This window comes from Peromyscus maniculatus, chromosome 23, assembly GCF_049852395.1.
Source record: "Peromyscus maniculatus bairdii isolate BWxNUB_F1_BW_parent chromosome 23, HU_Pman_BW_mat_3.1, whole genome shotgun sequence".
Classification (NCBI taxonomy): Eukaryota; Metazoa; Chordata; class Mammalia; order Rodentia; family Cricetidae; genus Peromyscus; species Peromyscus maniculatus.
Genome location: NC_134874.1, coordinates 57,105,132 through 57,127,552, shown reverse-complemented (window position 1 = coordinate 57,127,552; position 22,421 = coordinate 57,105,132). Strand labels below are relative to the sequence as shown.

Genomic DNA, 22,421 nt, shown 5'->3' with positions numbered 1-22,421 from the left:
TTTCTGGAAAATTTTGCAGATCTAAGATCACTATAGAAGTTTGCATATTTGGGTCAAAGACTCACCCAAAAAAGCATAATTGCTAAAATAAACAAATAAGCAAGCCAAGTGGTGGCACACGCCTTTAATCCCAGAACTTGGGAGGCATGACAGGGAGATCTCTGTGAGTTCAAGGCCAACCTGGTCTACAAAGAAAGTTCCAGGACAGCCAGGACTGTTACACAGAGAAACCTTGTCTCAATAAATAGATAGATGGATGGATGGATGGATGGGTGGGTGGATGGATGGATGAATGAATGAATAATCCTGGCTTTCCCCTGAGTGAAATATAGGTCATGTGTGTATGTGTGGCCTGTGGATGTGCTTTTCTTTCCAGTGAGTTCATGTCAGATATTTATAGTCTTTGACTCTCAGTGAACCTGGCATCAGCCTCAGAAAGTTCCTAGTCAAGGCTCCGCCATCAATCCAGTATTCCAAGCAGTATGAAGTAAGGATGTGGAACCAGTGTGTGCCTATCTTTTTTCTCACATACAGAGATTGATTTTTTCCCCCCAGGAAGACATGTTACTTGTGACATTTTTCCTGGGGAGACACAACACAAATGTCTATTCACTCTAGATAGGGGATGGACAACAGATCAAAGGACCAATACCACCGAAGTCCAGTTTAGTGATCAGTGAGTTTATTGGGGTTAGTCACAGGAGCAGGAAGGGCGCAAAGGCAGCTGATCTCTGAGCCCGACCCGGTGTGAGTGACAGCTCATGAGAGTTGGAACCTAGAGCGCTCCGTACAACTTGCAGGCAGCTCAACAGGCCAGTAAATTTCTTCCAAGCAGGTCAGTTGCCCTGAGTCTCCTGAGCAGTCCTTAGTGATCACGCAATGTTGGGGAGGAAGGGGCCTTGTCCATCTGATCAGCTCTGGGGACTTCCTGGGATTTTTGAGATGTTTACTTTCAGAGTCTTAATAAGCCACCCCTCAGAATTTCCTGAGTCTTTATGACGTACTGAAGCTAGGGTTTTTTTTTTTTTTTTTTGAGGCAGGGTTTCTCTGTGGCCCTGGCTGTCCTGGACTCTCTTTGTAGACCAGACTGGCCTTGAACTCAGAGATCTGCCTGCCTCTGCCTTCTGAGTGCTGGGATTAAAGGTATGCACTGCCACTGTCTGGCTTATTTAATGACTTTTAAAAAATTATTCCTAATGATATACTTTTCAATTATCCACATTATTTACTCCCCTCGTTGATATCATTTCAGTGACATTTTTCTGGAGACGATAATTCTGTGTAGACAACAGAAGCTTCTCCATGCCTCTTTGTGTGTGTACGAGTGTGACAGGATCTCATGTGGCCCAGGATGGCTTTGACTTGCTTTGTAGCTGAGCATGCCTTTGTACTTTCTTCTTCTTAATCTTCTTCTTCTTCTTCTTCTTCTCCTCCTCCTCCTCCCCCCCCTTCCTCCTCCTCCTCCTCCTCCTTCTTTTTCAAGGCAGGGTTTCTCTATGTAGCCTTGGCTGGCCTCGAACTCACAGAGATCTGCCTGCCTCTGCCTCCTGAGTGCTGGGATTAAAGCCCTACACCACCATGCCCGGCATGCAAACATACTTTTTAAAAACCCCTTCTGGGGTTAGAGAAAAGGCTCGGTGGTTAAGAGCACTGACTATTCTTGCCGAGGACCCTGATTCAATTCCCAGACTCTGTATGGTGGCTCATGATCATCTGTCCTCCAGTTCCAGATGTGACACCTGTCCTGGTTTCTGTGGGCACTGCATGCACTTGGTGTACACACACACACACACACACACACACACACACACACACACACACACACTTCTTTAGAGAGTCCTTCATAAGAAAAACACACAAAAATGTACAGAGATGCAAATTTCTCTTTAGTGTTTCTCTAAAGTGTTTTATGTTTTTCTGTGCTGGGACTAATGGTGATCTACATGGTAGGGAAGTTTTCTCCCACTGAGCTACATGCCCAGCCCAAAGCTGTGTGTTGTTTAGTGGTTTACACAGGCAGGTGGTACACGTTCTTCACTGTAAGAAGTCACCTTCCTGCTGCTCACCGGCCTTCCCACAGCTATCGGGTGATTTTCACTTCTCTGAGTCCAAGTTGTGATCCATCACTCCACCCATTCACAAGCTCTTCCTCCGCCGGAAGCACTCGACTGGCATTTTTTCGGACCAGCGTCAGTCTTTCGCTAGGTTAGACTCACTGTGTGAAGCTTCCTGTTTGGCCCACTTCCTCCAGTCCAGGGACATCAGGTTCCTTTGCACAACTCCCACAGTGCTCAGGGGTCTCCTATTCGGTTACTTGGCATAATGTATGGGCACACTTTCCTCTCCTACCAGTCTCCCTGTGGGCCTTGAGGGCAAGGACCATGTTTCATGTTTATAGCCTCATCACTTGATTCGGTACCTGACTGAATCCACATGCTCATAAAGAGTGAATAAAATGTGAATTCTCCCACTTACTACATTTATTTCACATTTCTTTTTTTTTTGTTTTGTCTTTTTCGAGACAGGGTTTCACTGTAGTTTTGGTGTCTGTTCTGGATCTCACTCTGTAGACCAGGCTGTCCTCGAACTCACAGAGATCTGCCTGCCTCTGCCTCCTGAGTGCTGGGATTAAAGGCGCGTGCCACCACCACCCAGCTCACATTTCTTTTGCTCGTTTGTTTTAGTTTTATGAGACAGTGTTTCGCTGTGTAATTCTGGCTGTCCTGGAACTCACTCTGTAGAGCAGGTTGGCCTTGAACTCAGAAGTCTGCTTCTGCCTCGGGAGTGCTGAGATTAAAGATATGCGCCACTACCGCCTGGCTATTCCTTAGCTGTTTCAACATTTTCCTCATCCCCTTTGGGTATTAATGACCCCTCAAACTACAGACAAACTGATCATGAGGAACTCAGGAAACAACATTGGTTTTAAAATCTGTACAATACTCTGTGAGTTCAAGGCCAGCCTGGTCTCCAAATCGAGTTCCAGGAAAGGCACAAAGCTACACAGAGAAACCCTGTCTCGAAAAACCAATAAATAAAAATAAATAAATAAATAAATAAATAAATAAATAAAATAAAATAAAATCTGTACAATGGAGCTGGTGACATCGCTCTTACTTGATTCTGAGACCAAGAATTCCACACAGCGGAATACTATTTAGCAATAAATAGTGTTAAACTACTGATAAATGCAACATGCTTGAATCTCAAAAACCACTAAGCAAAATAAAAAGTCACGGGGTAAAAAAGCACATAAATTGTATGGTGCTGCTTACCTGCAATTAAACAACTATATTTTTATAGAAATCAGGCTACTGAGAATGGGGTTGGGGGTGGGAGTAGGGTGGGGAGGTGGGGGGGGGTAATAGTTTATTGTTAGACCACATCTCTAGCATACACCATGCCTTGGACTCAATTCCCTAGAAATTTTGCTTTGTTTGTTTAAAGAAAAAAAAAAAGGAGAGACGAAAGAAAGGAAAAAGAAATTAGAATATTTCATGAATCTGGAGGGAGAGTGGATCAACTAGAAGGAAGTTCCGGGAATCTTGGGGGAGGGAACATTCTGTATCTTGTCTGCCCAGATTGGTTATAAAGCTTAGTGTTCGTACACTTATGGTCTGTACACTAACAAGGATTCTTGAAACTCTCAATCTATATACGTGCATATACACAGAGGCATGCTAACAGGTACACACACACTGCATTCCACTAACGTGCATTGGTGTTTTGTCTCCTGAAACTGGCATCACAAACAGCTGTGAGCTGCCATGTGGGTGTTGGGAATTGAACTGAGGACCTCTGGAAGAGCAGTCAGTGCTCTTAGCCTCTGAGCCATCTCTCCAGCCCCCTATTTTTATTTTCTTAACTCTTAGGCTAATACTAGTATCATTTTGGTTACACTCAACCCAAATCAACTAAAGTAAGTAATATATTAAAAAACGGAAAAATTGGGCCAGATGTGGTGGTGCCCATCTGTAACCTCAACACCCAGGAGGTGGAAACAGGCACATCTCTCTGAATTCCAGGCCAGCCATGGCAAAAGAATGAGACTCTATCTCAAAATCAAAGAAAAACTGCTTTGGGAATAACACTTTGCTATGCCTAAGATAAAAGTTAATTAAAAGTAACTGTACATAATTTGGTCACAGATATGAAAATTTGCTCAATAATTGAAGTCTCTTAGTAACCCCCTAGCTAACTAGATCAGTCACGTTTTTCACACACCCTGAGATAGGGTCTCAATGTCTTCGAGTTAAACGTTTGTCTTCTAGCATGGATTAATGGGATCTCAAACAACCGAACCTAACCCTAGCTGTACACATTATTGATTGGATTTTACTGAGTTTATTATTGGGACTCGCAGGATATGGTGGTTTTCAGAGTTCATAAATATTCAAGGATGAGGCTTGGCACCAAGCAGAAGCTGATGGAAGTGAGACCACTCCAGTCAGGCGGACAGTGGCTGTCGTGAGGCTGTGTGCTGCCATTTCCTCAACTCTGTCCCAACAGTCCTCGGTCCGGAATAAAGATCTACAGCCTCCGGGTGTAGAAGCACACCGAGAGTCTGGCTTCTTGTTTTCCTGATGGTGGGGACTACCTCCCCAAGAATGCATACTAGGGACAGGAATCATTATATCCAAAATTAAGTGAGGCGCTATTGCATAGGAGGGATGGATCGGAATAGCAATTATAAAAACAATGTCCACCTCTCAAAGCTCTCATCTACCATTGGAATATTTTCAACATCCAATTCGGCTCTGGCAATAAGTTGATTGATCTAATGACTAGGAATACTGCTTCCAGTGTAATGACTGACTAAATGCCTTCATCTACAGCCGGGGAGGTGGTCAGGATGGGAGGAACAGTAAGGGTGATGGGAGTGAAAATAACCAGAGTATTGTCACCACACGTGCCTGCCTGAAGAAAATGTCAGAAGGAAACCTGACGTTTTGCACAATTAATACACACTACACAGGTTCAAACTACGGGTACGTGTTCTGGTGAGCACCGCCTCAGGCCGCGCCCCCGTCTCTCTCTCCCCAAACCCCGCAGAGAACACCGAGGTGAGGTTTGGGTTGGGTTGGGAGACAAGTGTCTTGCTCCCGCCTCCGGGAGGCCGGCCTTAGGAGCATGCGCAGCATGCCGGGCTGTCCGAGGTTTTAGCTGACCGACGGGCGTGCGGTTTAACCACGTCGGGGGGGAAACGTGGCAAACGCACCGCTCTGTCCGCCCGAAACTACTCGCCTACGCGACCCGGCAGACCCCAGCAACGCGAAGGAGCCCCGCGCCGCGGGACGCACGTGAGTCCCGGCGGGGAGGCGGAGCTCCGCCCCCTACGCCCCACGACGCACCAGCCTGCGTCGGCACGCTCTACGGAAGTGGCGTCCGGCTGGACGCCCGCGGGGGGGGGGGCGGGCTTGTCCGGGCTGTCTAACGTGGTGCCTGTACGAGTCTGTGTTAGCCGGCTGCCTCTCGTCTGCGCCGAGGGGAGCCTCCTCACAAGGTCTGTCTCTCGGCGATCAGAGAAGCGCGCTTCTCTCGCGGGGCCGGCGTTCTGTCTTCAGGCGGCGCCACGGGCAGCCCGCGGTCCTTGTAAGAGCGCGCGGCCCCGCCCCCTTCCCTTTCGGCCGCGGCAGCCATCTTCCAGGTCGGTGCGCGCGTGGCTCTCGGGTCCATGCGCGTTTTACGCGCTGCACGGGGGGCTCGGGCCGCGGAGGCTGCGTGCTGGGGTCGCGGGGGGGCTGTCGAGGGGCCGCCGGCCTGAGGGCCGGGGGCCGGGGAGGCCTGGGGGCCGGGGCTTTCATCCGGAGAGGCCGGGCCTGTCTTAGTGCTCGTAGCCGGGCGCCCGCCCAGCCCCGACCATGAGCGACTCAAAAGTCGGCGTGGTTCCTCGCGAGGCCTGGGTGTGTGCAGGCCTGGACTGGGCTCTGGCGAGGAGAGTGCCCTCCGAGTCGGTCGGCCTGGGTAATGCGGTAAAGGAGATCCCTCTTCGGGTTGCGTGGAACGGTTCGTGATGTGCAAATTCGGGGCCTAGAAGACGAGCGTAGGCAGGGGTGCGTGGAACGGTTCGTAATTTGCAGATTTGGGGCCTAGAAGCCGAGCGTAGGCAGGGACGGTAAGGTGAAGGCTGCCGCACCAATGCTTAAGATAGGAGCACGTTGGTTACTTACAACACCGTGCTTTAGGGGTCCCCACGTGGTTCTGAGTAGTGGCCAGGAGTGGCGGGTAGTTCTGCCCTGGACGAACGGAGCGATCCAAACCCTGTTGGTCTGTTGGAAAACAAGTACTGGTTCTAAATACCTGTAGCAGGTAAGCTCTTAGATGGTGCTTTATTAGCTGCCAAGAGTCACTCGGGGCTCTATGTAGATTTTACAGTGGCTGTTTATAAAAATGGAAAGGCCATTTACAGGCAGGAATGTCAGCTTAAGTAGGCCTTTGTAGCAAGAATCGTCGAGGCTTATGTCAGATTTTCCAGGGATTGATTCTCTCTACACACTTCCTAATACCTTAGCAAATGGAAGAGTGTCTTAACTCCACGATTCCATTTGCTAAGTTGACCGAGAATTCGGTTAATAATGAAAGGAAACTAACAGCATCAAAGTGCAGGCTGAGTTCTATGGTCTCCAACCACAAAGTTATCCTGAAGTTGGGAGTTGCAATGTCCTTGGCATTTTAGACTATTCTGCTTGTAGATAGGATGGTAGTATACGTCAGTGTGTTCTGTATTCTGATAGAAAGGTGTTTTGGTTTGAAGTTAACAACCAGTCCTGCTGGTTTTAATGACAGAATTTGGTCTCTGTAGCTAAACTCCTTTTTTAAAAAAAGACAGTTTTCTATTTAAGTCTTTAAGTGGAATCATGGGCACCCATTTACAATCCCAGCACTTTGAGGCTTGGGCAGGAAGGTACTGAGTTTGAGCGAGCCTGGTCTGTGACAAGATGACATTAGGGGGTGTGTGTGTGTGGTGATCCAGCTTTTTATATTGTTTCCTGATTAGTTTTAAGGGGATAGTTGCTAACATTAAATGAACTTGTTATTTGATGGCTGACTTTTCTGGTTTCAGTAACTCGCCAGAATGACGAACACAAAGGGAAAGAGGAGGGGGACCCGCTATATGTTCTCCAGGCCTTTTAGGAAGCATGGTAAGTGGCGTGATCCTCCTTGATAATGTGTTTCTATTGATCTGTGGTTAACAGCTTTTACCTGCACTGTGTCAGAAGCAAAAGCATGGATCTCGTGGTCTCATAACTTGAGTGTCTGCAGGCTTAGCACTGGGAAGAAGTGTCAGACCGTTAGTCTTAGACTGGCTTTGCTTATAAGGAGAAATTGACCATTATACCTAATGTAACTGCCAAAGAGTTGTGCTTTGTGTTGAAAACTAGTACCTTATGAAAGTACCGTGGGGATCTAGACATCGTCTTGATTTTCTTTTACAGGAGTTGTTCCTTTGGCCACTTACATGCGAATCTACAAGAAAGGTGATATTGTAGACATCAAGGTAAGTTAGAGTGGAGGAAAGATCAGCATTAGAAGTTAGGTGCTAGCTGGATGTTGGTGGCACACGACTTTAATCCCAGCCCCTAGGAGGCAGTGGTGGGTTTGAGGTCAGTCTGGTCTACAGAGCCCAGGTTGAGGACCAGCCAGGGCTATGTAGAAACCCTGTCTTGAAAAAACAAAAACTCGAGAATGCTGGTTTCAATCTCAGCACTCAGGGTGAAGAGGCAGGTGAATTTCTTGAGATCAAGGCCAGCTGGACCTGTGCAGTTAGACCCTGTCTCAAAGATAATAAAATTTGTTGTTAAAGATGGAGTTGCTTTTAATGAAAGCCCCAGTGAAGGCTACACTCTTGGGGTAGTTGAATATATTCTGGCACTCTGGAACTTAATGATGATTGTCTATTTGATTGCTTGATGCAATGTGAAAACCACATTTCACCGGCTCTGAGAGTTCTTGAGTTGCCATTTAAAGGGAGCCTTGGTTACTTAAAAGAATTTGGAAAGAGGACTTGCTGGAATAATACTTTGTCTCTTGCCTAGGGAATGGGCACTGTTCAAAAAGGAATGCCTCATAAGTGTTACCATGGCAAAACCGGAAGAGTCTACAATGTCACCCAGCATGCCGTGGGCATCATTGTAAACAAGCAAGTTAAGTAAGTGAAATGCTGCAGATGTGATGAAGTCGTCGTCACACACCCCCTTTCACTTTGCCAATTGGACTTCATGTCTTCATTGGCCATTCAAGTGGGGCAAAGGAAATAACCTTTTAAAACTCAGGCAAACTTAAGTGTTTGTCTTGTAACCTGTCAGGGGAAACATTGACGTTCACTGGGAAGTCTGGTGGAATGGTTGGTGCTGGTGTGTCGGTAACATTAAAAGTTCATTACAAGCTTCATTAGCCGGGTTTGCCTAAGTTGCTGTTGTTTCAGGGCTGTGTTCATCAGAAAAGTAGCTTTGAAGTGTGCTCTCGGGCCTCTTCCTTTGGGTAAGGATGATTGACGTAAGCATGAGAGCAATGTTAACTTACTAGATAATAGTTGTCAGAACGGTGTGCGTTTGTGTTGGGTTTTGAATGAAGCATTTAGGAAATTTATTGGTCTTTCTAGGGGCAAGATTCTTGCCAAGAGAATTAACGTGCGGATTGAGCACATCAAGCACTCTAAGAGCCGAGACAGCTTCCTCAAGCGGGTGAAGGAGAACGACCAGAAGAAAAAGGAAGCCAAGGAGAAGGGCACCTGGGTTCAGCTGAAGCGCCAGGTGAGAGCCCGACCAGGCAGTGTGTATTGCTATTGATTCGTGAGGAATTGTGAAAACTTGACTCACTTAACTTTTTTTTTTTAAGTTTGAGAATTGAGTATTCGTTAGTTACAAAGAGAACTTTAAGGTTTCCCATAATCCTTTTCTTTCTTTCCAGCCCGCCCCACCCAGAGAAGCACACTTTGTGAGGACTAACGGGAAGGAGCCTGAGCTGCTGGAGCCCATTCCATACGAATTCATGGCCTAATGTACAAAAAGAAATAAAAGACCTGGACTGTAAAGGGCGTTTCTTACGTTGAAGTGTGTCGTCTTTCCTTCCTGAAAGAAAATGTTGAAGCAGATTTTAATTGTGCTGGATCGTTGTGTCTTGTTTGTTTTTTTGTTTTCTTTTTTGAGACAGGGTTTCTTGGTGTAGGTTTTGTGCCTTTCCTGGAACTCACTCTGTAGACCAGGCTGGCCTTTAACTCACAGAGATCCTCCTGCCTTTGCCTCCCGAGTGTTGGGATTAAAGGCGTGCGCCACCACTGCCCAGCTCATTGTGTCTTTTCTATTCAACTTTTTCCTGTTAAGTAATACAACTTAGTGTGCAAAGCACACACTCTTGGTTAGAAAAATGGTCAGATAGTTGTTCTAAATCACCAGAGGGAAAGACCTAGTGGTCAGGCTTGGTGGTGCTACTCTAATCCTTGCATTTGGAGGTTGAGGCAGGAGGGTCTTCAAGAACAGCTTGGGGCACATGGCATGACGCTATACAAAGTGGGGGGTATTGGGGAGGTCAAGTCAGGTGTGGTCCCCTGATGGTGTCTTGTAGCTGTATCCTCCAAAGGGGTAGACAAAGCTTAAGCCAGAAGGAGCGGGGTGGGAGTGTGGCCCTAGACAGGTGGTGCTGTTGGTGAAGAAAGCCCTGGTCTAACTCCCCCAAAGCCTCCTTTGTGTCCTTTCGGGGCTTTGAAGGGTCACATTAAAGCCATGGTATTCAGCTCATGTGCAGCAGAGTCATGTGTCATTGACCCCGTTTAAATATTAGAAATGGCCCAGCCTCCATCTTGGGAACAAAATCTTACTGGCCCTTGACAGGCCTGGTCAGTTTGTTCTTTGCCCTGGGTTCTGTCCGGGTTCACCTTTCTCTAAGGCCCATATGGGCAGTGCTTCTGTTGTAGCCCAGCAAGCCTGGGGTGCGCTCTGCAGTGCCAGATAGTGGTGGTTAATGGCATTTATTCTGGTGCTTAGTGTGGCAGCATGTATTGGAGTTGGACAGTGAAGAGGAAGGTAAGATGAAACCCGCTGCTTCGTTATGGTTAACTTCAAATCTGTTCTGGAAGTGGCGCTGCTTTTAAACCATATGTGAAGTGCCCGTTCCTAACCACAAGCAGTGGAGCTAGCATCGTTCTTGCTGCTGTGTGATTCTAGTTCATTAACTGCTAGTGAGCTGTGAACACGTGTGGGTGTGTCAGATACACAGTTGAGTTCATGGGACCACCACCTTCCGTCTTGTCCGAGGACCCCAATCCCTAGTCGTGGGGATTCTGTCTGAATTATTTACACCTTCAACCCTTAGTGATGGTTTTTAAGACAAGTGGTTAGTTCAGCAACTGCCAGGGTTCCTGCCTTGGGAAACAGGGTTCTGCTCTGGTCTTGTGGTGGTCTTCTCCTGGGCCCATGGGTACTGTGTTACACCTGGGGACTTGTTTCTCTTCAGAGCTTTCCAGCAGAGGGCCAGTTTCTGTTAAGACACTTTGAGCCCTTGTGTTGTCGGCTACTGAGTTTGGTTTCTTTGAATGCAGAATAGCTCCCCAGCATCCAAATCCAAGCAAAATACTTAAGCCTAGTTCCCAGCTGGCTGCTGTGGCACCTGCATACCTTTCCGGGGTGCGCTGGGCAGCATGGGTGGGTGAAGAAAGAAGGCACTCTGAGATGGAGTTTGTGAGCAAAGTCTTGGGATGGATGCAATGCTCCTTCAGTAAAAACAGTTGTACAAATCAGGGAAAACAGTCGCTGTTTTCCGTAAGGATTCTTCAAGGTCAAAGTACTTATAAAAAATAACTGTCCACTCTAATATCTACCCAGGATACAGTGACTGCTGAATTCTGTAACACAGAAGCAGGCAGATACTAAGTCCAAGGCTAGCCAGGACTGCATAGTGACACCCTGTCCCCAAAAACTCTAGTTCTCAAACATTTCCTCCTCCAACCAGGACTTTGGTTCCTGTAGTGGGAACACAAGACAACGGTTTACCTAGACAGAGCCCCGTAGTAGGGTTTTTGTTTTTGTTTTTTTTGAGACAGGGTTTCTCTGTGTAGTTTTGGATCTCACTCTAGACCAGGCTGGCCTCGAACTCACAGAGATCCGCCTGCCTCTGCCTCCCGAGTGCTGGGATTAAAGGCGTGCGCCGCCGCCGCCGCCGCCGCCGCCGCCGCCGCCGCCGCCGCCGCCGCCGCCGCCGCCGCCGCCGCCGCCGCCCAACCTATGGAGTTCTTGGTTGCTGTGTTTCCTGTTCAGTAGGGAGGTGTGTAGTGCCCCTAGGTTGTTGCCGTCTGCATGCAAGCAACACAGGCTGCAGCCCTGAGCAAGGCAGAGACCTTTTCCTGTCAGGCCACCATTCTCTGAAAAGTTGCTGTCCCCAGCCTTTCTCTTGTCGACAGCACTAACGTTCTTGACGACCTGTTAGGGTGTTCTATTTCATCCTCATGGACAGCTTTGAGATGTGAGGACCGCCATGTTTCATGTGTAAACTGCAAGAGTCTGGCAGAGCTGAGCCTTGACGCTGTGTCACACCAAAATTGGCCTTCACCACAGCTTGACTGCTGTGTGGGGGCTAGACTCCGTTAGCTAATATGTATGAGTTGGTGGTCTTTTAAAAATAACAGACTGGAAGGGCTGGAGAGATGGCTCAGAGGTTAAGAGCACTGGCTGCTCTTTCAGAGGTCCTGAGTTCATTTCCCAGCAACCACATGGTGGCTCACAACCATTTGTAATGAGATCTGGTGCCCTCTTCTGGCCTGCAGGGATACATGCAAGCAGAACACTGTATATTAATAAATCTTAAAAGAAAAAAAGAAACATCCTGTAAAAATAACAGACTGGGGCTGGGTGGTGGTGGTGCATGCATTTAATCCCACCACTCAGAGAGCAGAGCCAGGAGATCTCTGTGAGTTCGAGGCCAGCCTGGTTCACAGAACGAGATCCAGAGAACTACACAGGAAAACCTTGTCTCAAAAAAAAGACAGGACTTCTTGTTGTTTGTTTTGGTTTTTTATTTTTTAATTTTTTTTTTGAGACATTTTCTCTGTGTATCCCTGACTGTCCTGGAATCCACTTTGTAGGTTAGGCTGATCTCGAATTTAAAGAGATCTGCCTCATGAGTGTTGAAATTAAAGGTGTGTGCCACCACCTGGCCAAACTGGGGACTCTTAATCTCTGTATGTTTGGTCTTATTTCCTGCTCTGCTTTATTAAAACTAGTGTTTCTCTGAAGTCTGGTCCACACTTTGCTCATGAACATTGGGATTGTTAGATCCTCCTGTGATGTGGAAAGGTCTGGGGACGTAGGGCAGTGTTTTGTTCTTTCCCAGAAAGTCTCGTCTTTGCCTTCTGTTGCCTTGACAGTCACATGGCACAGGGGCCGGAATGAAGGATTCTTAAAGGCTCTTGTGCGCTTACAGTCTGATTTATGATTTACCCTGACCTGAGGAGAAACCTCCCTTTGGGGAGGCTAATGAAGCTGACAGGAAAGGTACAGCTTCCAGCAGGAGGGATGGGCAGCGACTCTGAACCTTCCTGACCCTGCAGCCGGCCATACAGGTCCTCATGTGGGGTGATCCCCAACCATAACATTACTTCTTCTTTTTTTTATTTATTTTGGTTTTTTGAGACAGGGTTTCTCTGTAGCTTTGGAACCTGTCCTGGAGCTTGCTCTGTAGACCAGGCTGGCCTCAAACTCACAGAGATCCACCTGCCTCTGCCTCCCGAGTGCTGGGATTACAGGCGTGCGCCACCACTGCCCGGCATAGCATTACTTCTTTGCTACTGTTATGAATATCTGACATGCAACTCCCAGGGGGGTTGTGACCCAGAGGTTGAGATCCACTGGATTACGGCCATTATTAAGGGCACGTATTCAGAAAACATTTGATGTACATCACAGAATTTTTTTTTAACTTTAAAAAAAAAAAAAAAATGTATACCATGTTCTGCCTGCATGTATCCTTGCAGGCCAGAAGAGGGCACCATATCTCATTATGGGTGGTTGTGAGCCACCCTGTGGTTGCTGGGAATTGAACTCAGGACCTCTGGAAGAACAGCCAGTGCTCTTAACTGCTGGGCCATCTCTCCAAGAATTTCCTAAAACACAAATGGCCTAGCTATGAATATGTGCGATCTCCTTAGGCTTCTTCACAATTCTGGATAAAAGAATGTGATTTACTAATGCTTGAATTATTTTGGCAAGTGAAAAACAAAGAGACTGGAGAGATGGCCCAGTGGTCAGAGCACTGGCCAGAGCACATGGTGGTTCAGGACCATCCACAGAACTAGTTCCAGGACAACCAGGGGTCACAAAGAAACCCTGTTCTGAAAAGAAAAATAAATAAATAAAGCTTTCCCTTAAGGGCTTTTTACCAGTATCAGTTATTAAGAGTTTGCGAATTTGGCAGGAGAAAATGTGGTGTTTCCATGATACTGAGTTTGGATTCTGTTTCCTTTCTTCTTTTTTCTTTTTTCTTTCTTTCTTTCTTTTCTTTTTTTTTTTTTTTTGGATTCTGTTTCCTTTCATCTTTGCAGTTTGGGGCGGCCTTTCTGACCATTATTGAAGTACCTTAATTCTCCAGATGACACTTGGTTTCATGGCCTTGAATATCATTTATATCCTGACAGTGACCCTGGCCCACACAACCCTCGGCCCGAGCTGTGGCTCTCTGGCCTTTTCCTCGTGTGACTCCCAGCCCAGGGCCTGGTTTTCTTCCCCCCCTCGCTGTGCCTTTGGCATGCCTGGCACACACTTCTTCAAAGCTTCCGTGCTTGGCGTTTCCTTTGCTGGAAAGCTTGTCCTACAGAGATGCCTGCGGCTTGTCCCCTTTCCGTAGGCAGCCTCTGCCCAGATTTTGTCAGGCCGCCTTTTAATGGCCTACAAAAATAGCAAACTCCTTTTTCATTTTTGTGCCTTTATTCTTTATAATAGTACTTATGACCCAATATATCTTTTCGTTGGGGAGTCTGAGTTTTCAATCAACTTAATTATTTACAGCTTCTTGTTAGGGTCAGGAACACTTACTGCTGTGGCAGGAGGCCCAAGAGGACAGTGCCACACAGCCCTGCTCTGACCGGTGCCTACCTGGAAGACAGAGGAGACAAGTCTTTATGTGAGATAAGCCGGAGGGCACCAGCAACGGGAAGGAGGACACGAAGGGCAGTTGGTGGCCGCGCTCTTGTTCCTGGCTGCCCGCTTCCACAGTTATCGTGTGGGGTCAGGGGGCAGGGGATTGGACGGCAGGGGGCGCTGCCGGCAGCTTTCTGCCCTCGGTGCTCCGTGCTCGGTGCTTGCTCGCTGATTATTCGGGTCCCCGGCATCTTGTCCCTCGCTCCTTCCTCGACTTCAGCCTACAGACCTGGGAAGCTTGCAGGCGAGCAACAGGCTTTCCCGTGCCTTGCTGGTCCCTTCTGTAGCTCAATTTCCTGGTTACCCACTACACATCTGGCTTCCACCTCCTCCATGCTGATGCAACTATCCTCATAGGTTGCCAAAATCTTGCTAATTAACACATTTACAGACTTTTTTCCAAATTAATTTTTTTAGTCTCCCTGTTACTTGGCAGCACCAACCGGTTTTCTTTCCCAGGGGCTTCTGCACCTCCACTGAGACGCCGCCGCCCGTCAGGCTCCTCCAGGCCCCACCGAGTGTTGCTTTCTTTGGTTCTCTAGCTGCCGGCACCAAGGTCACCTGTGAACCTGCTGAGAATGCAGACCACACAGGGCATGGCTCGTGCATCTAAGTCCCAGCACTCGGGAGGCAGGGGCAGGCGGAGCTCTGAGATCGAGGCCAGCCTGGGCTAGAGTGAGTTCCAGGACAGCCAGGGCTACACAGTGAGACCCTGTCTCAAAAACAAAACCAAAGCAACAAGGAATAATGCTAGAGATTGGTATTTTATAGCTGATTAATTAAGTTAATTCTTTCACTCCAGGGGTATCTGAAGGCATGAGGCACATCGGATACTCGGTTCTCTGATTAAACTGTTCCTTTGTGTTGTGTACTAGCACCCATCACAGGACCCTGCAAAGACTGGGTTTTCAATTATTCTGATTGTTAGGTTGAAATAATGGAGGGAGTTGGTAGAGGGCAGAAGCATAATTCCTGTTCTGGGGAGAAGCTCATAGGTAGAGCCTCCGAAGTTCCCTTAAAATCAGTAGTCAATCAAGCACAGCCTGGTCTACAGAGCGAGATCCAGGAAAGGTGCAAAGCTACACAGAGAAACCCTGTCTCCAAAAACCAAAAACCAAAAAAAAAAAAAAAAAAAAAAAAATCAGTAGTCAAGGACTTGGTTGGTTGACCCTACATATGGATGGTGGGTGGGAATGTTTGTGAACCAGAGTAGGCCCTTGGGCAAATCTCACTGAAGGGCTAGAATTTAAGTTTCTCATTTGGCTGGTAAAGAGTTAATAACTTGCCCAATCTGATATTTTCTACTTGCAAATTCTGCCCTTCACGCTCATTGTAACGCCCACAGATTTGTGTGGTGTTTATGCCCACGGATTCCTATTATCTTTGTAAAAAGCATTCAGCACGCCTGTGTTACATTGGCTTAAAGCCGTTACCAGTTTTACATAACTCTAGACATAAGTATGAAACAAAATAGAGCCCAGGCGGCCTTGATTCAAGAGATCCTGTTTATAATTCTTCAGCTTGGTGGCTCACTATCTTCGCCAAAGGGTCAGCCTATTTTGTGTATCTGTAAACGTGAAGAGCTTTCCCAAGGAGAATGGAGACACTTCAAGTTCTTCCTAGCAAGGTGCACTGTAAATGCAAACAGAAACATAATTACCACAGGGTGAGGCAGAGAACCGGCTGTGGAATCTTCCTCATTGAATGACTTTAAGCCAGTGATTCTCAAAGGGCCCTTTCACAGGACTCACATATCAGATATCCTGCATATCAGATATTTACATCATAATTCATCGCAGTAGTAATATTACAGTTATGAAGTAGCAACAAAGCAGTTTTATGGTTGGGGGGTCACCACACCATGAGGAACTGTACTAAAAGGTCGCAGCGTTAGGAAGGTTGAGACCCCTGCTCTAAACTGAGGGGTGGAAAACAGTAAATGGAGTGAGGTGACGGCCTCAAGTTTAAATAAAGGCAGATGGAGCAGTCTGCATTTGTCTAAGGAGTTGGTGACGATGTCATTAGGCCTGCTCAACTGCCGTTCTCTGTGTTCCGTTTTTCATGGTGTGAATGGTGTCTCTATCCAGGAGGAGTCATGATCACCACGTCGGTCACGGCTGTCATGGCCGGTCATGGCCATCCCATCCTTTGCCAGCTGTTCGGGTCCCTCTCCTTTGTTTTATCTTTTCTGCTCTTGCTATTAAGATATAGTGGATGATTCTTCTTCTAGACGGGGTCTCATGTAGGCCAGGATGGCCTCTAACTTACTATGGAGTCAAGGATAGCCTTGAATTTTGGATCCTGCTGCCTTCATTTCCTGAGTGCTATATGCTGCGCTAAGGGTAGAACCCAAGCCCTAGGGTGTGCTGGGCAAATGCTCTGCCACGGAGCTATGTCCTCACGCTAAGCACTGTCTAATTTCGCAGTTACAGAGGCAAAGCAAGGTGGTCCTCCTCTTCGTCTCTGTTTGGCTGGGGATTTGATGCTACAGAAATCACCTCGTGTCCCTCAAGGAAAGGCCCAGAGACTCCAAGAGACAACAACCCAGGCTCCACAGAGCTTCCCAACAGGCTCCGGACAGCAGCACGTCCTCATGGCTCCTTAAACGGGTCTCGTAGTCTTGGTGTCCAGGATTTTCCTCCACTTAGGGAGGGAAGCCCTGCTTCACGTCTCTCCGATTAAACTGAAAGTTAGTGGAAGATGACCACCTTGTGAAAAGATTAAAATCCATACCGCTGAACTATGGCAGTTCATCGCAGGCATCTCTTGGAACATCTTTTTCCAAGAGCATCAACAGGACTTTTGGCTCTATATGGTGGAGTCAACATACATCATCCACCTAGTCATTCAGATGGTCAGCCAGATGGTGTGTGTGTGTGTGTGTGTGTGTGTGTGTGTGTGTGTGTGTGTTGGGGGCCTTCTTGCCCCTTTAGATATCCCCACTTCCTGAGGGAAAAGTTGCATGGTAGGACTCCTTCCCTGTGGAAATGGACAGCAAACAAATGCTCCAACTGTAACGGCAGTTGAGACTGAGGCTACCGAAGGGGTCTTCAGAAGCTAAGATGGAAGCCATGATGCTGGCAGTGATTTCTCTGTGTCTGCAAGAGAAGGGCAAGCAAGATGGAGATGCCATCTATTCTAGCTGACGAGGAACATTCTGCGTTCTTCAGTTGAGAAAGAAGAGGAGTGGGGCAGGCAGGGGGACACCAGAAAGGTGAGCAGAAGAAATCCTGGAACTGAGCAATTGGCCAGTAATGTGACGGGAGTGGTCAGGAGGAGTCACGGGACCTGGCTTGGGCGACTTGCTGTACGGGAGCACATCCGTTAGCATTTCAACCGCAAATCAGACCCCGTTCGCTGTCCCTTCCCACTACAGCCTGCTGTTCTGTCCTTAAAGGGGTGGAGCGTGACTTCCCCATCTTTTGGACTCATGCTGGCCTCGTGGTTTGCTTTGGCGGACAGAATGCACCAGAGGTGATGGCTTCTGCCTTGGAGCCACCCCGCCTCCAGAGAGGTCTTGCTCACTTCCACTCACTCCGCCACTTGGAGGACCAGCCTTGCCAGACCTGAGTGAGTCTGGTGGAGCAAGCCAGCCTATCGTTTCCCGGGGTTCGTAGTTTCTCAGCTACGGTCTCGGAAAGCTCCATCCAGCTTCTCAAGCCTGGCCTCAATTACGAACGGAAGGGAAGGCTGCGCTGAGCCAGCCGTTAGGTTCCACGTGGTTGGCCATGCCCTGCAAGCTAACCAATAAGACTGGGATAGGGAGCGGGAGTGGAAGAGGGTAGGGCTGTCTAGTGGTTGGGCAGATGACACGGAACTGCAGGAGATTGCGAGGCTTCTGCGGCATCCAGGAACCAGCCGCGTGTCCACTTCCTGTGCCCACTTCCTCCTCCTCACACCCCCTAACCTAAATCCCACCGCGTACTTACCAGGAAAGGTTTGAATAGTGAAGTAGATCCTGGAGCCAAGCGCACAGGCTGGTATTTACCACGGGGAATCAGGCCAGAATCAAGCGCCCCGAGTTTGAGGGAGCCAGTTCACTCTGCCCCAGCAGAGCAGGGGCCGCCCCGGTTTGGATGCTGAGCTGTAAGCAACAACTGTCCCCTGAGGGAGTGGATAGGTAAGTGGCAGCAATTTCCTTGATTTATAGTAAACTGGTAAATAAGGGCCCTTGCCCGGCCCTAGCCTTTTTCACAGTGATGTCATTCCTCGGTACCCTTTTAGATTGTGTGTGTGTGTGTGTGTGTGTGTGTGTGTGTGTGTGTGTGTGTGTACATTTGAGACAGGGTCTTATGTAGGCCAAGCTGGCCTTGAACTCAAACCTTAGACATAACCAAGGATGACCTTGAACTTCCGACCCGCCTGTCTACGCTCGTGTGCCACCACACCCAATTTACAGGGTGCTGAAGCTCAGATTCACCCATCAGCACTCCGACAATCAAAGGCGCAAACACTGGATCTCTTCTTCCGACTGTCCCAGGAACATCCAGCCATCTGCAGCTCTTGCCCTTTCTGGTGGCCCAGTTCCACCTTCGTGTTCACGCTCCAGGCTAGTGGCCCAGGTTGGCGGCTACGGGGGCGGGTGCCATCAGGACTCCACCGGCTGGGACCCGCGCAACAGGGCGAGCAGAGCGCGTCAGGCAGCCCGGGCGGTGCGCACGCCCGCGGGTGACAGTGCCCCGCGCGCGCGCTGCTCCCACCACTCCAGGAAGGGGCGGGGAAGAGGAGGCGCTAGAGGCGGCCGCCGCGCTCCCCGAGCTCTTTAAAACCCGAGAGCCTGGACAGCTCTGCTGGCGGCGCCGCGTCCCGGCGCCCAGTGTTGCCGCGTGTCCAGCCGGCTATCCTGCAGCGCGGTCGCGGGACGCGCCCATGCGTCCGCCAACCATGTCTGGGCACTTTCTGCTGGCTCCCATTCCCGAGTCATCCTCCGACTACCTCCTGCCCAAGGACATCAAACTGGCGGTGCTAGGCGCCGGTCGTGTGGGCAAAAGCGGTGAGTGGGGCAAGGGAGCGCGCCGCCCAACGACAGCAGGGGTCCCCCCGCCGGCCCGCAGGGATGCGGGAAGACCCCCGCCTGTTTTCTCTGGCAGTCCACTCCTGAGCTCTGGACCGGGTTGGCGGCTGCTGAGGGTCGCTCCGGTCTCGTCTGTCACCTTCCGCGGGGAAGCCACTTTGTCCCGGGGACCCGGGGGAAAGCGCGCCGTTCCCGTGAGGGCGACCACCCTGACCTACTTCTTCAGCTGACGTTCTTACTTCGTTTTTCAGCAATGATTGTGCGCTTCTTAACGAAGAGATTCATCGGCGACTACGAACCCAACACAGGTTAGAATGGTTTCTTGCTCCTTGGCTTTCCGGCTCCAGTTCCGTCTGTCCTCTCTCCCCTCCTTTTTCTTTTGCCGGTCAGAGCGTGGGAACTCAAATGCAAACTCCTCTTCCGTTGTACAGGCAAACTGTATTCGAGACTCGTTTATGTGGAGGGGGACCAGCTATCCCTGCAGATCCAGGACACTCCGGGAGGCATCCAGGTAAGGACTGTCACGAGGGTGTGTGGTGCAGCTGCATCTAACTTTGAGGTGATTGCCCCGAGGTCCCGAGTGAGATGTCTCAGCACGTCTAGTGTGCATTTCAATGTAGGTATCGGCGGTCTGTCACGGGTGAGCTGAGGGTCGGGATGCTGGATGCCCTCCAAGGCATGATTGATTAGGACTGGTTCGCTCTTAAACCCTACTTTGCTTATTTTAAAGATTGTGGCTTGCTCTGTAGCCCTGGCTGGCCAATCACTTGCTTCGTAGCTCAGGCAGGGCTGGCTTGGATTTACTATTTACTCTTTGATGCCTCAGCCTCCCAAGTGTGCGAGTTCCAGGCTGAGCCACCCCCCACACCCACTCCCAACAGTAGCTTCTTCTGCAGCCCTGGCTGACCGTCATTGCCTGGGCTGCTTAGGCGGGTATGAACACTTCCAGAGACGAGGAGCAATTTAAAAACAACAGCCGGCGGGGGTGGGGGCGTACTTTGCAGAGGTGAAGGTGGGGGACCTGGGGGGGGGCGGGGCGGGGCGGGTGGGGATGTAGCTCAGTAGTTAGTAAGCGCTTGCTCTAAGGTTCAGGTTCGAAGGTTCCATTCCCAGCACCACATTAAAGAAGCAAGCAGTAGATTGGATTCTGGAGGAAAAGGGCCTGCTTTCTGGCCAGGGCTGCCAAAAATGTTAGGGGCTGTTTCTCCAAGCCAGTAATTGCAACCAGATAACCTCTTGGCTATCAGTCCGGAATGCAACTTAATTAATTGCTCAGCCCTTCTAGGGAGGAGAGGTCGTGTGGAAGAGTGCAGAGAAAGGAATTCGTTTCTGTAACGTTCTCAAGAAGTTGACTGCTAAAAATATTTTTTTATGGGCTTGGGAATAGATATTTATGTTGGATGGTTTCCAGAGTTTTGTTTGTTATGAATTAGTTCCCTGAAAACTAAGCCATTCCGGTCTGTAATCATTCTCAAGTCATCAGAGTTCGCTGGAGACTGCCTGTCGAGCAGGGGCGTTAGAAGGTGTGTCCAGACCAGCTCAGAAAGGAATCCAGGATGAGCATTGGTCCGAGGCTTTGTCTGTCAAAAGCCTCTTGCAGAAGCTAGGTAGAGCCTGACAACGTTTAGCGATGTTTCCATCCAGCCAGTGTTCCTTCCAGGGTCACGTTTGAGCTTCCTTTGATCAGGTCCCATTTTGTTCTTTCTCAGGCCCAAGACAACCTCAGCCAAACAGTGGATTCTCTGTCCAAGTGCGTGCAGTGGGCCGAGGGATTTCTGCTGGTCTATTCCATAACAGACTACGAGAGCTACCAGTCCATTCGGCCTCTTTACCAGCAGATCCGGAAGGTCCACCCTGATGGAAAAGCCCCTGTCGTCATCGTGGGCAACAAAGGAGACCTTCTGCATGCCCGGCAGGTGCAGACACACGACGGTCTTCAGCTAGCCAATGAGCTGGGCAGTCTTTTCCTGGAAATTTCCACTAGTGAAAACTATGAAGACGTCTGTGACGTGTTCCAACATCTCTGCAAAGAAGTGAGCAAAGTGCACAGTCCCAGTGGGGAGCGGAGGAGGGCTTCCATCATCCCCCGGCCTCGCTCCCCCAATATGCAGGACCTGAAGAGGCGCTTCAGGCAGGCCCTGTCCTCCAAAGTAAAAGCCCCCTCCGCCCTGGGGTGACCCATCTCAGGCAGACTGGCGACTTTCATTACTATTATTATTAAGCATTTGTGCAGCCACAAAGACTGGGCCTTTCCCCTTTAAAACATATTGAGAGTTTATTTTTATAATGACCTTATTGGCTTTCAAGTGGATGTGTATTTCTGAAAATTCAAACAATGATTGACTAGACGTTGTTTTTTTTTTTTTTTTACTGTAACTGTTGGCCACTTTTCCATTAAAGGCAAAATGGCAATCTATTCCTTGTTTTCTGAATGTCTTTTTATAGAAATCTTGCTTGCACCAGAGCCCAGAAGTGCTCGGTGTTTGGCCCTGAGTCTGAACTCTGATTGGTGTCTTGCAGTCGGGAGGGGGTCATGTGCAGGGAGTCAGCTGTGGGGGAGAGAGGTATGCAGGGGAGGGGAAAGGTTTGACTAGCTACAGGATATCCTTAATTAGGGCAGCTCTTCACAGTCCGGAAGTTAGCACTGGTTTTCCAGCACCACGCTTGGTTGGAGACTGACGCTAAAATGCTACAAACTGTCATTATTATTTACTTATTTGTCCAAATGCCAGGGTAGCCTCTCCACAGAATAGCTTAGAGAACAAAATCCCAGCTAGAGACTGGCACATGCCTGTGGTCCTTGCCCTCAGAAGGCTGAGACAGAAGCACAAGTGTCAGACACCCCCCCCCCCAGCCATGTATGGAAACTCCATCATAAAACCAGCGCCTGGGGACGGAGCTCAGGGGTAGAATGGATGCTTACTGTGCTCAAGGTCCTTGGTTTGATTCCCCAGCACTGTCCAAAGAGGAAAGAAAATCTCCTTTTCCAGGATCCTTTGTCAGTAAGTGAGCTTCGCCATCTGGGAGTGGCCTCCGTTCTCCCTCCCTCCTGCATCTCAGACCCTTTGCTGTATATGGACATAAGATGATCCAAGTATTATTTCATGAACTAGAGATGACTTTCTTGGGTTCACAGTACAGGCAGAGGGGAGAGTGATGTGACGTAATTTCACAGTGAACACACTCCATGGCTGAGGGGCATTGACTGCCTGGTGAGCAAGGTCCAGAGTTGTTGGAGTCTCCTTCACCATCAGGGTAGAAGCCTCTGGAAAAAAAAGAGA

At 49.0% G+C, this 22,421-nt stretch overlaps 2 protein-coding genes and 2 non-coding genes across 4 annotated transcripts; all 4 read left to right on the top strand.

The window, feature by feature from the left end:
* The first annotated feature begins 5,623 nt into the window (after positions 1–5,623).
* On the top strand, positions 5,624–9,053 carry Rpl21 (ribosomal protein L21). Its single transcript, XM_006979637.4, has 6 exons — positions 5,624–5,647; positions 7,064–7,142; positions 7,437–7,498; positions 8,037–8,149; positions 8,603–8,753; positions 8,911–9,053. Exons 2-6 carry the CDS (start codon positions 7,076–7,078, stop codon positions 8,998–9,000), a joined length of 483 nt encoding a protein of 160 aa, XP_006979699.1. The 5' UTR covers positions 5,624–5,647; positions 7,064–7,075; the 3' UTR covers positions 9,001–9,053.
* On the top strand, positions 7,879–7,949 carry LOC121825567 (small nucleolar RNA SNORD102). The gene has a single exon (XR_006067891.1). It is a non-coding gene; the product is annotated as a small nucleolar RNA SNORD102 (small nucleolar RNA).
* Positions 8,189–8,317, top strand: LOC121825571 (small nucleolar RNA SNORA27). The gene has a single exon (XR_006067895.1). It is a non-coding gene; the product is annotated as a small nucleolar RNA SNORA27 (small nucleolar RNA).
* An 8,820-nt stretch (positions 9,054–17,873) lies between the features above and the next one.
* Rasl11a (RAS like family 11 member A) lies at positions 17,874–21,556 on the top strand. Its single transcript, XM_006979636.4, has 5 exons — positions 17,874–18,246; positions 18,607–19,119; positions 19,392–19,448; positions 19,572–19,651; positions 20,850–21,556. Exons 2-5 carry the CDS (start codon positions 18,996–18,998, stop codon positions 21,315–21,317), a joined length of 729 nt encoding a protein of 242 aa, XP_006979698.1. The 5' UTR covers positions 17,874–18,246; positions 18,607–18,995; the 3' UTR covers positions 21,318–21,556.
* The last annotated feature ends 865 nt before the right edge of the window (positions 21,557–22,421 follow it).

Coding starts and splice junctions, on each gene's coding strand:
- Rpl21 (XM_006979637.4), top strand. CDS start 7,076: ATGACGAACACAAAGGGAAAGAGGAGGGGGACCCGCTATATGTTCTCC. Junction 7,143..7,436: donor CAGGCCTTTTAGGAAGCATG/GTAAGTGGCGTG, acceptor TTTCTTTTACAG/GAGTTGTTCCTTTGGCCACT. Junction 8,150..8,602: donor ATTGTAAACAAGCAAGTTAA/GTAAGTGAAATG, acceptor TGGTCTTTCTAG/GGGCAAGATTCTTGCCAAGA.
- Rasl11a (XM_006979636.4), top strand. CDS start 18,996: ATGCGTCCGCCAACCATGTCTGGGCACTTTCTGCTGGCTCCCATTCCC. Junction 19,120..19,391: donor CGGTCGTGTGGGCAAAAGCG/GTGAGTGGGGCA, acceptor TTCGTTTTTCAG/CAATGATTGTGCGCTTCTTA. Junction 19,449..19,571: donor CGACTACGAACCCAACACAG/GTTAGAATGGTT, acceptor TCCGTTGTACAG/GCAAACTGTATTCGAGACTC.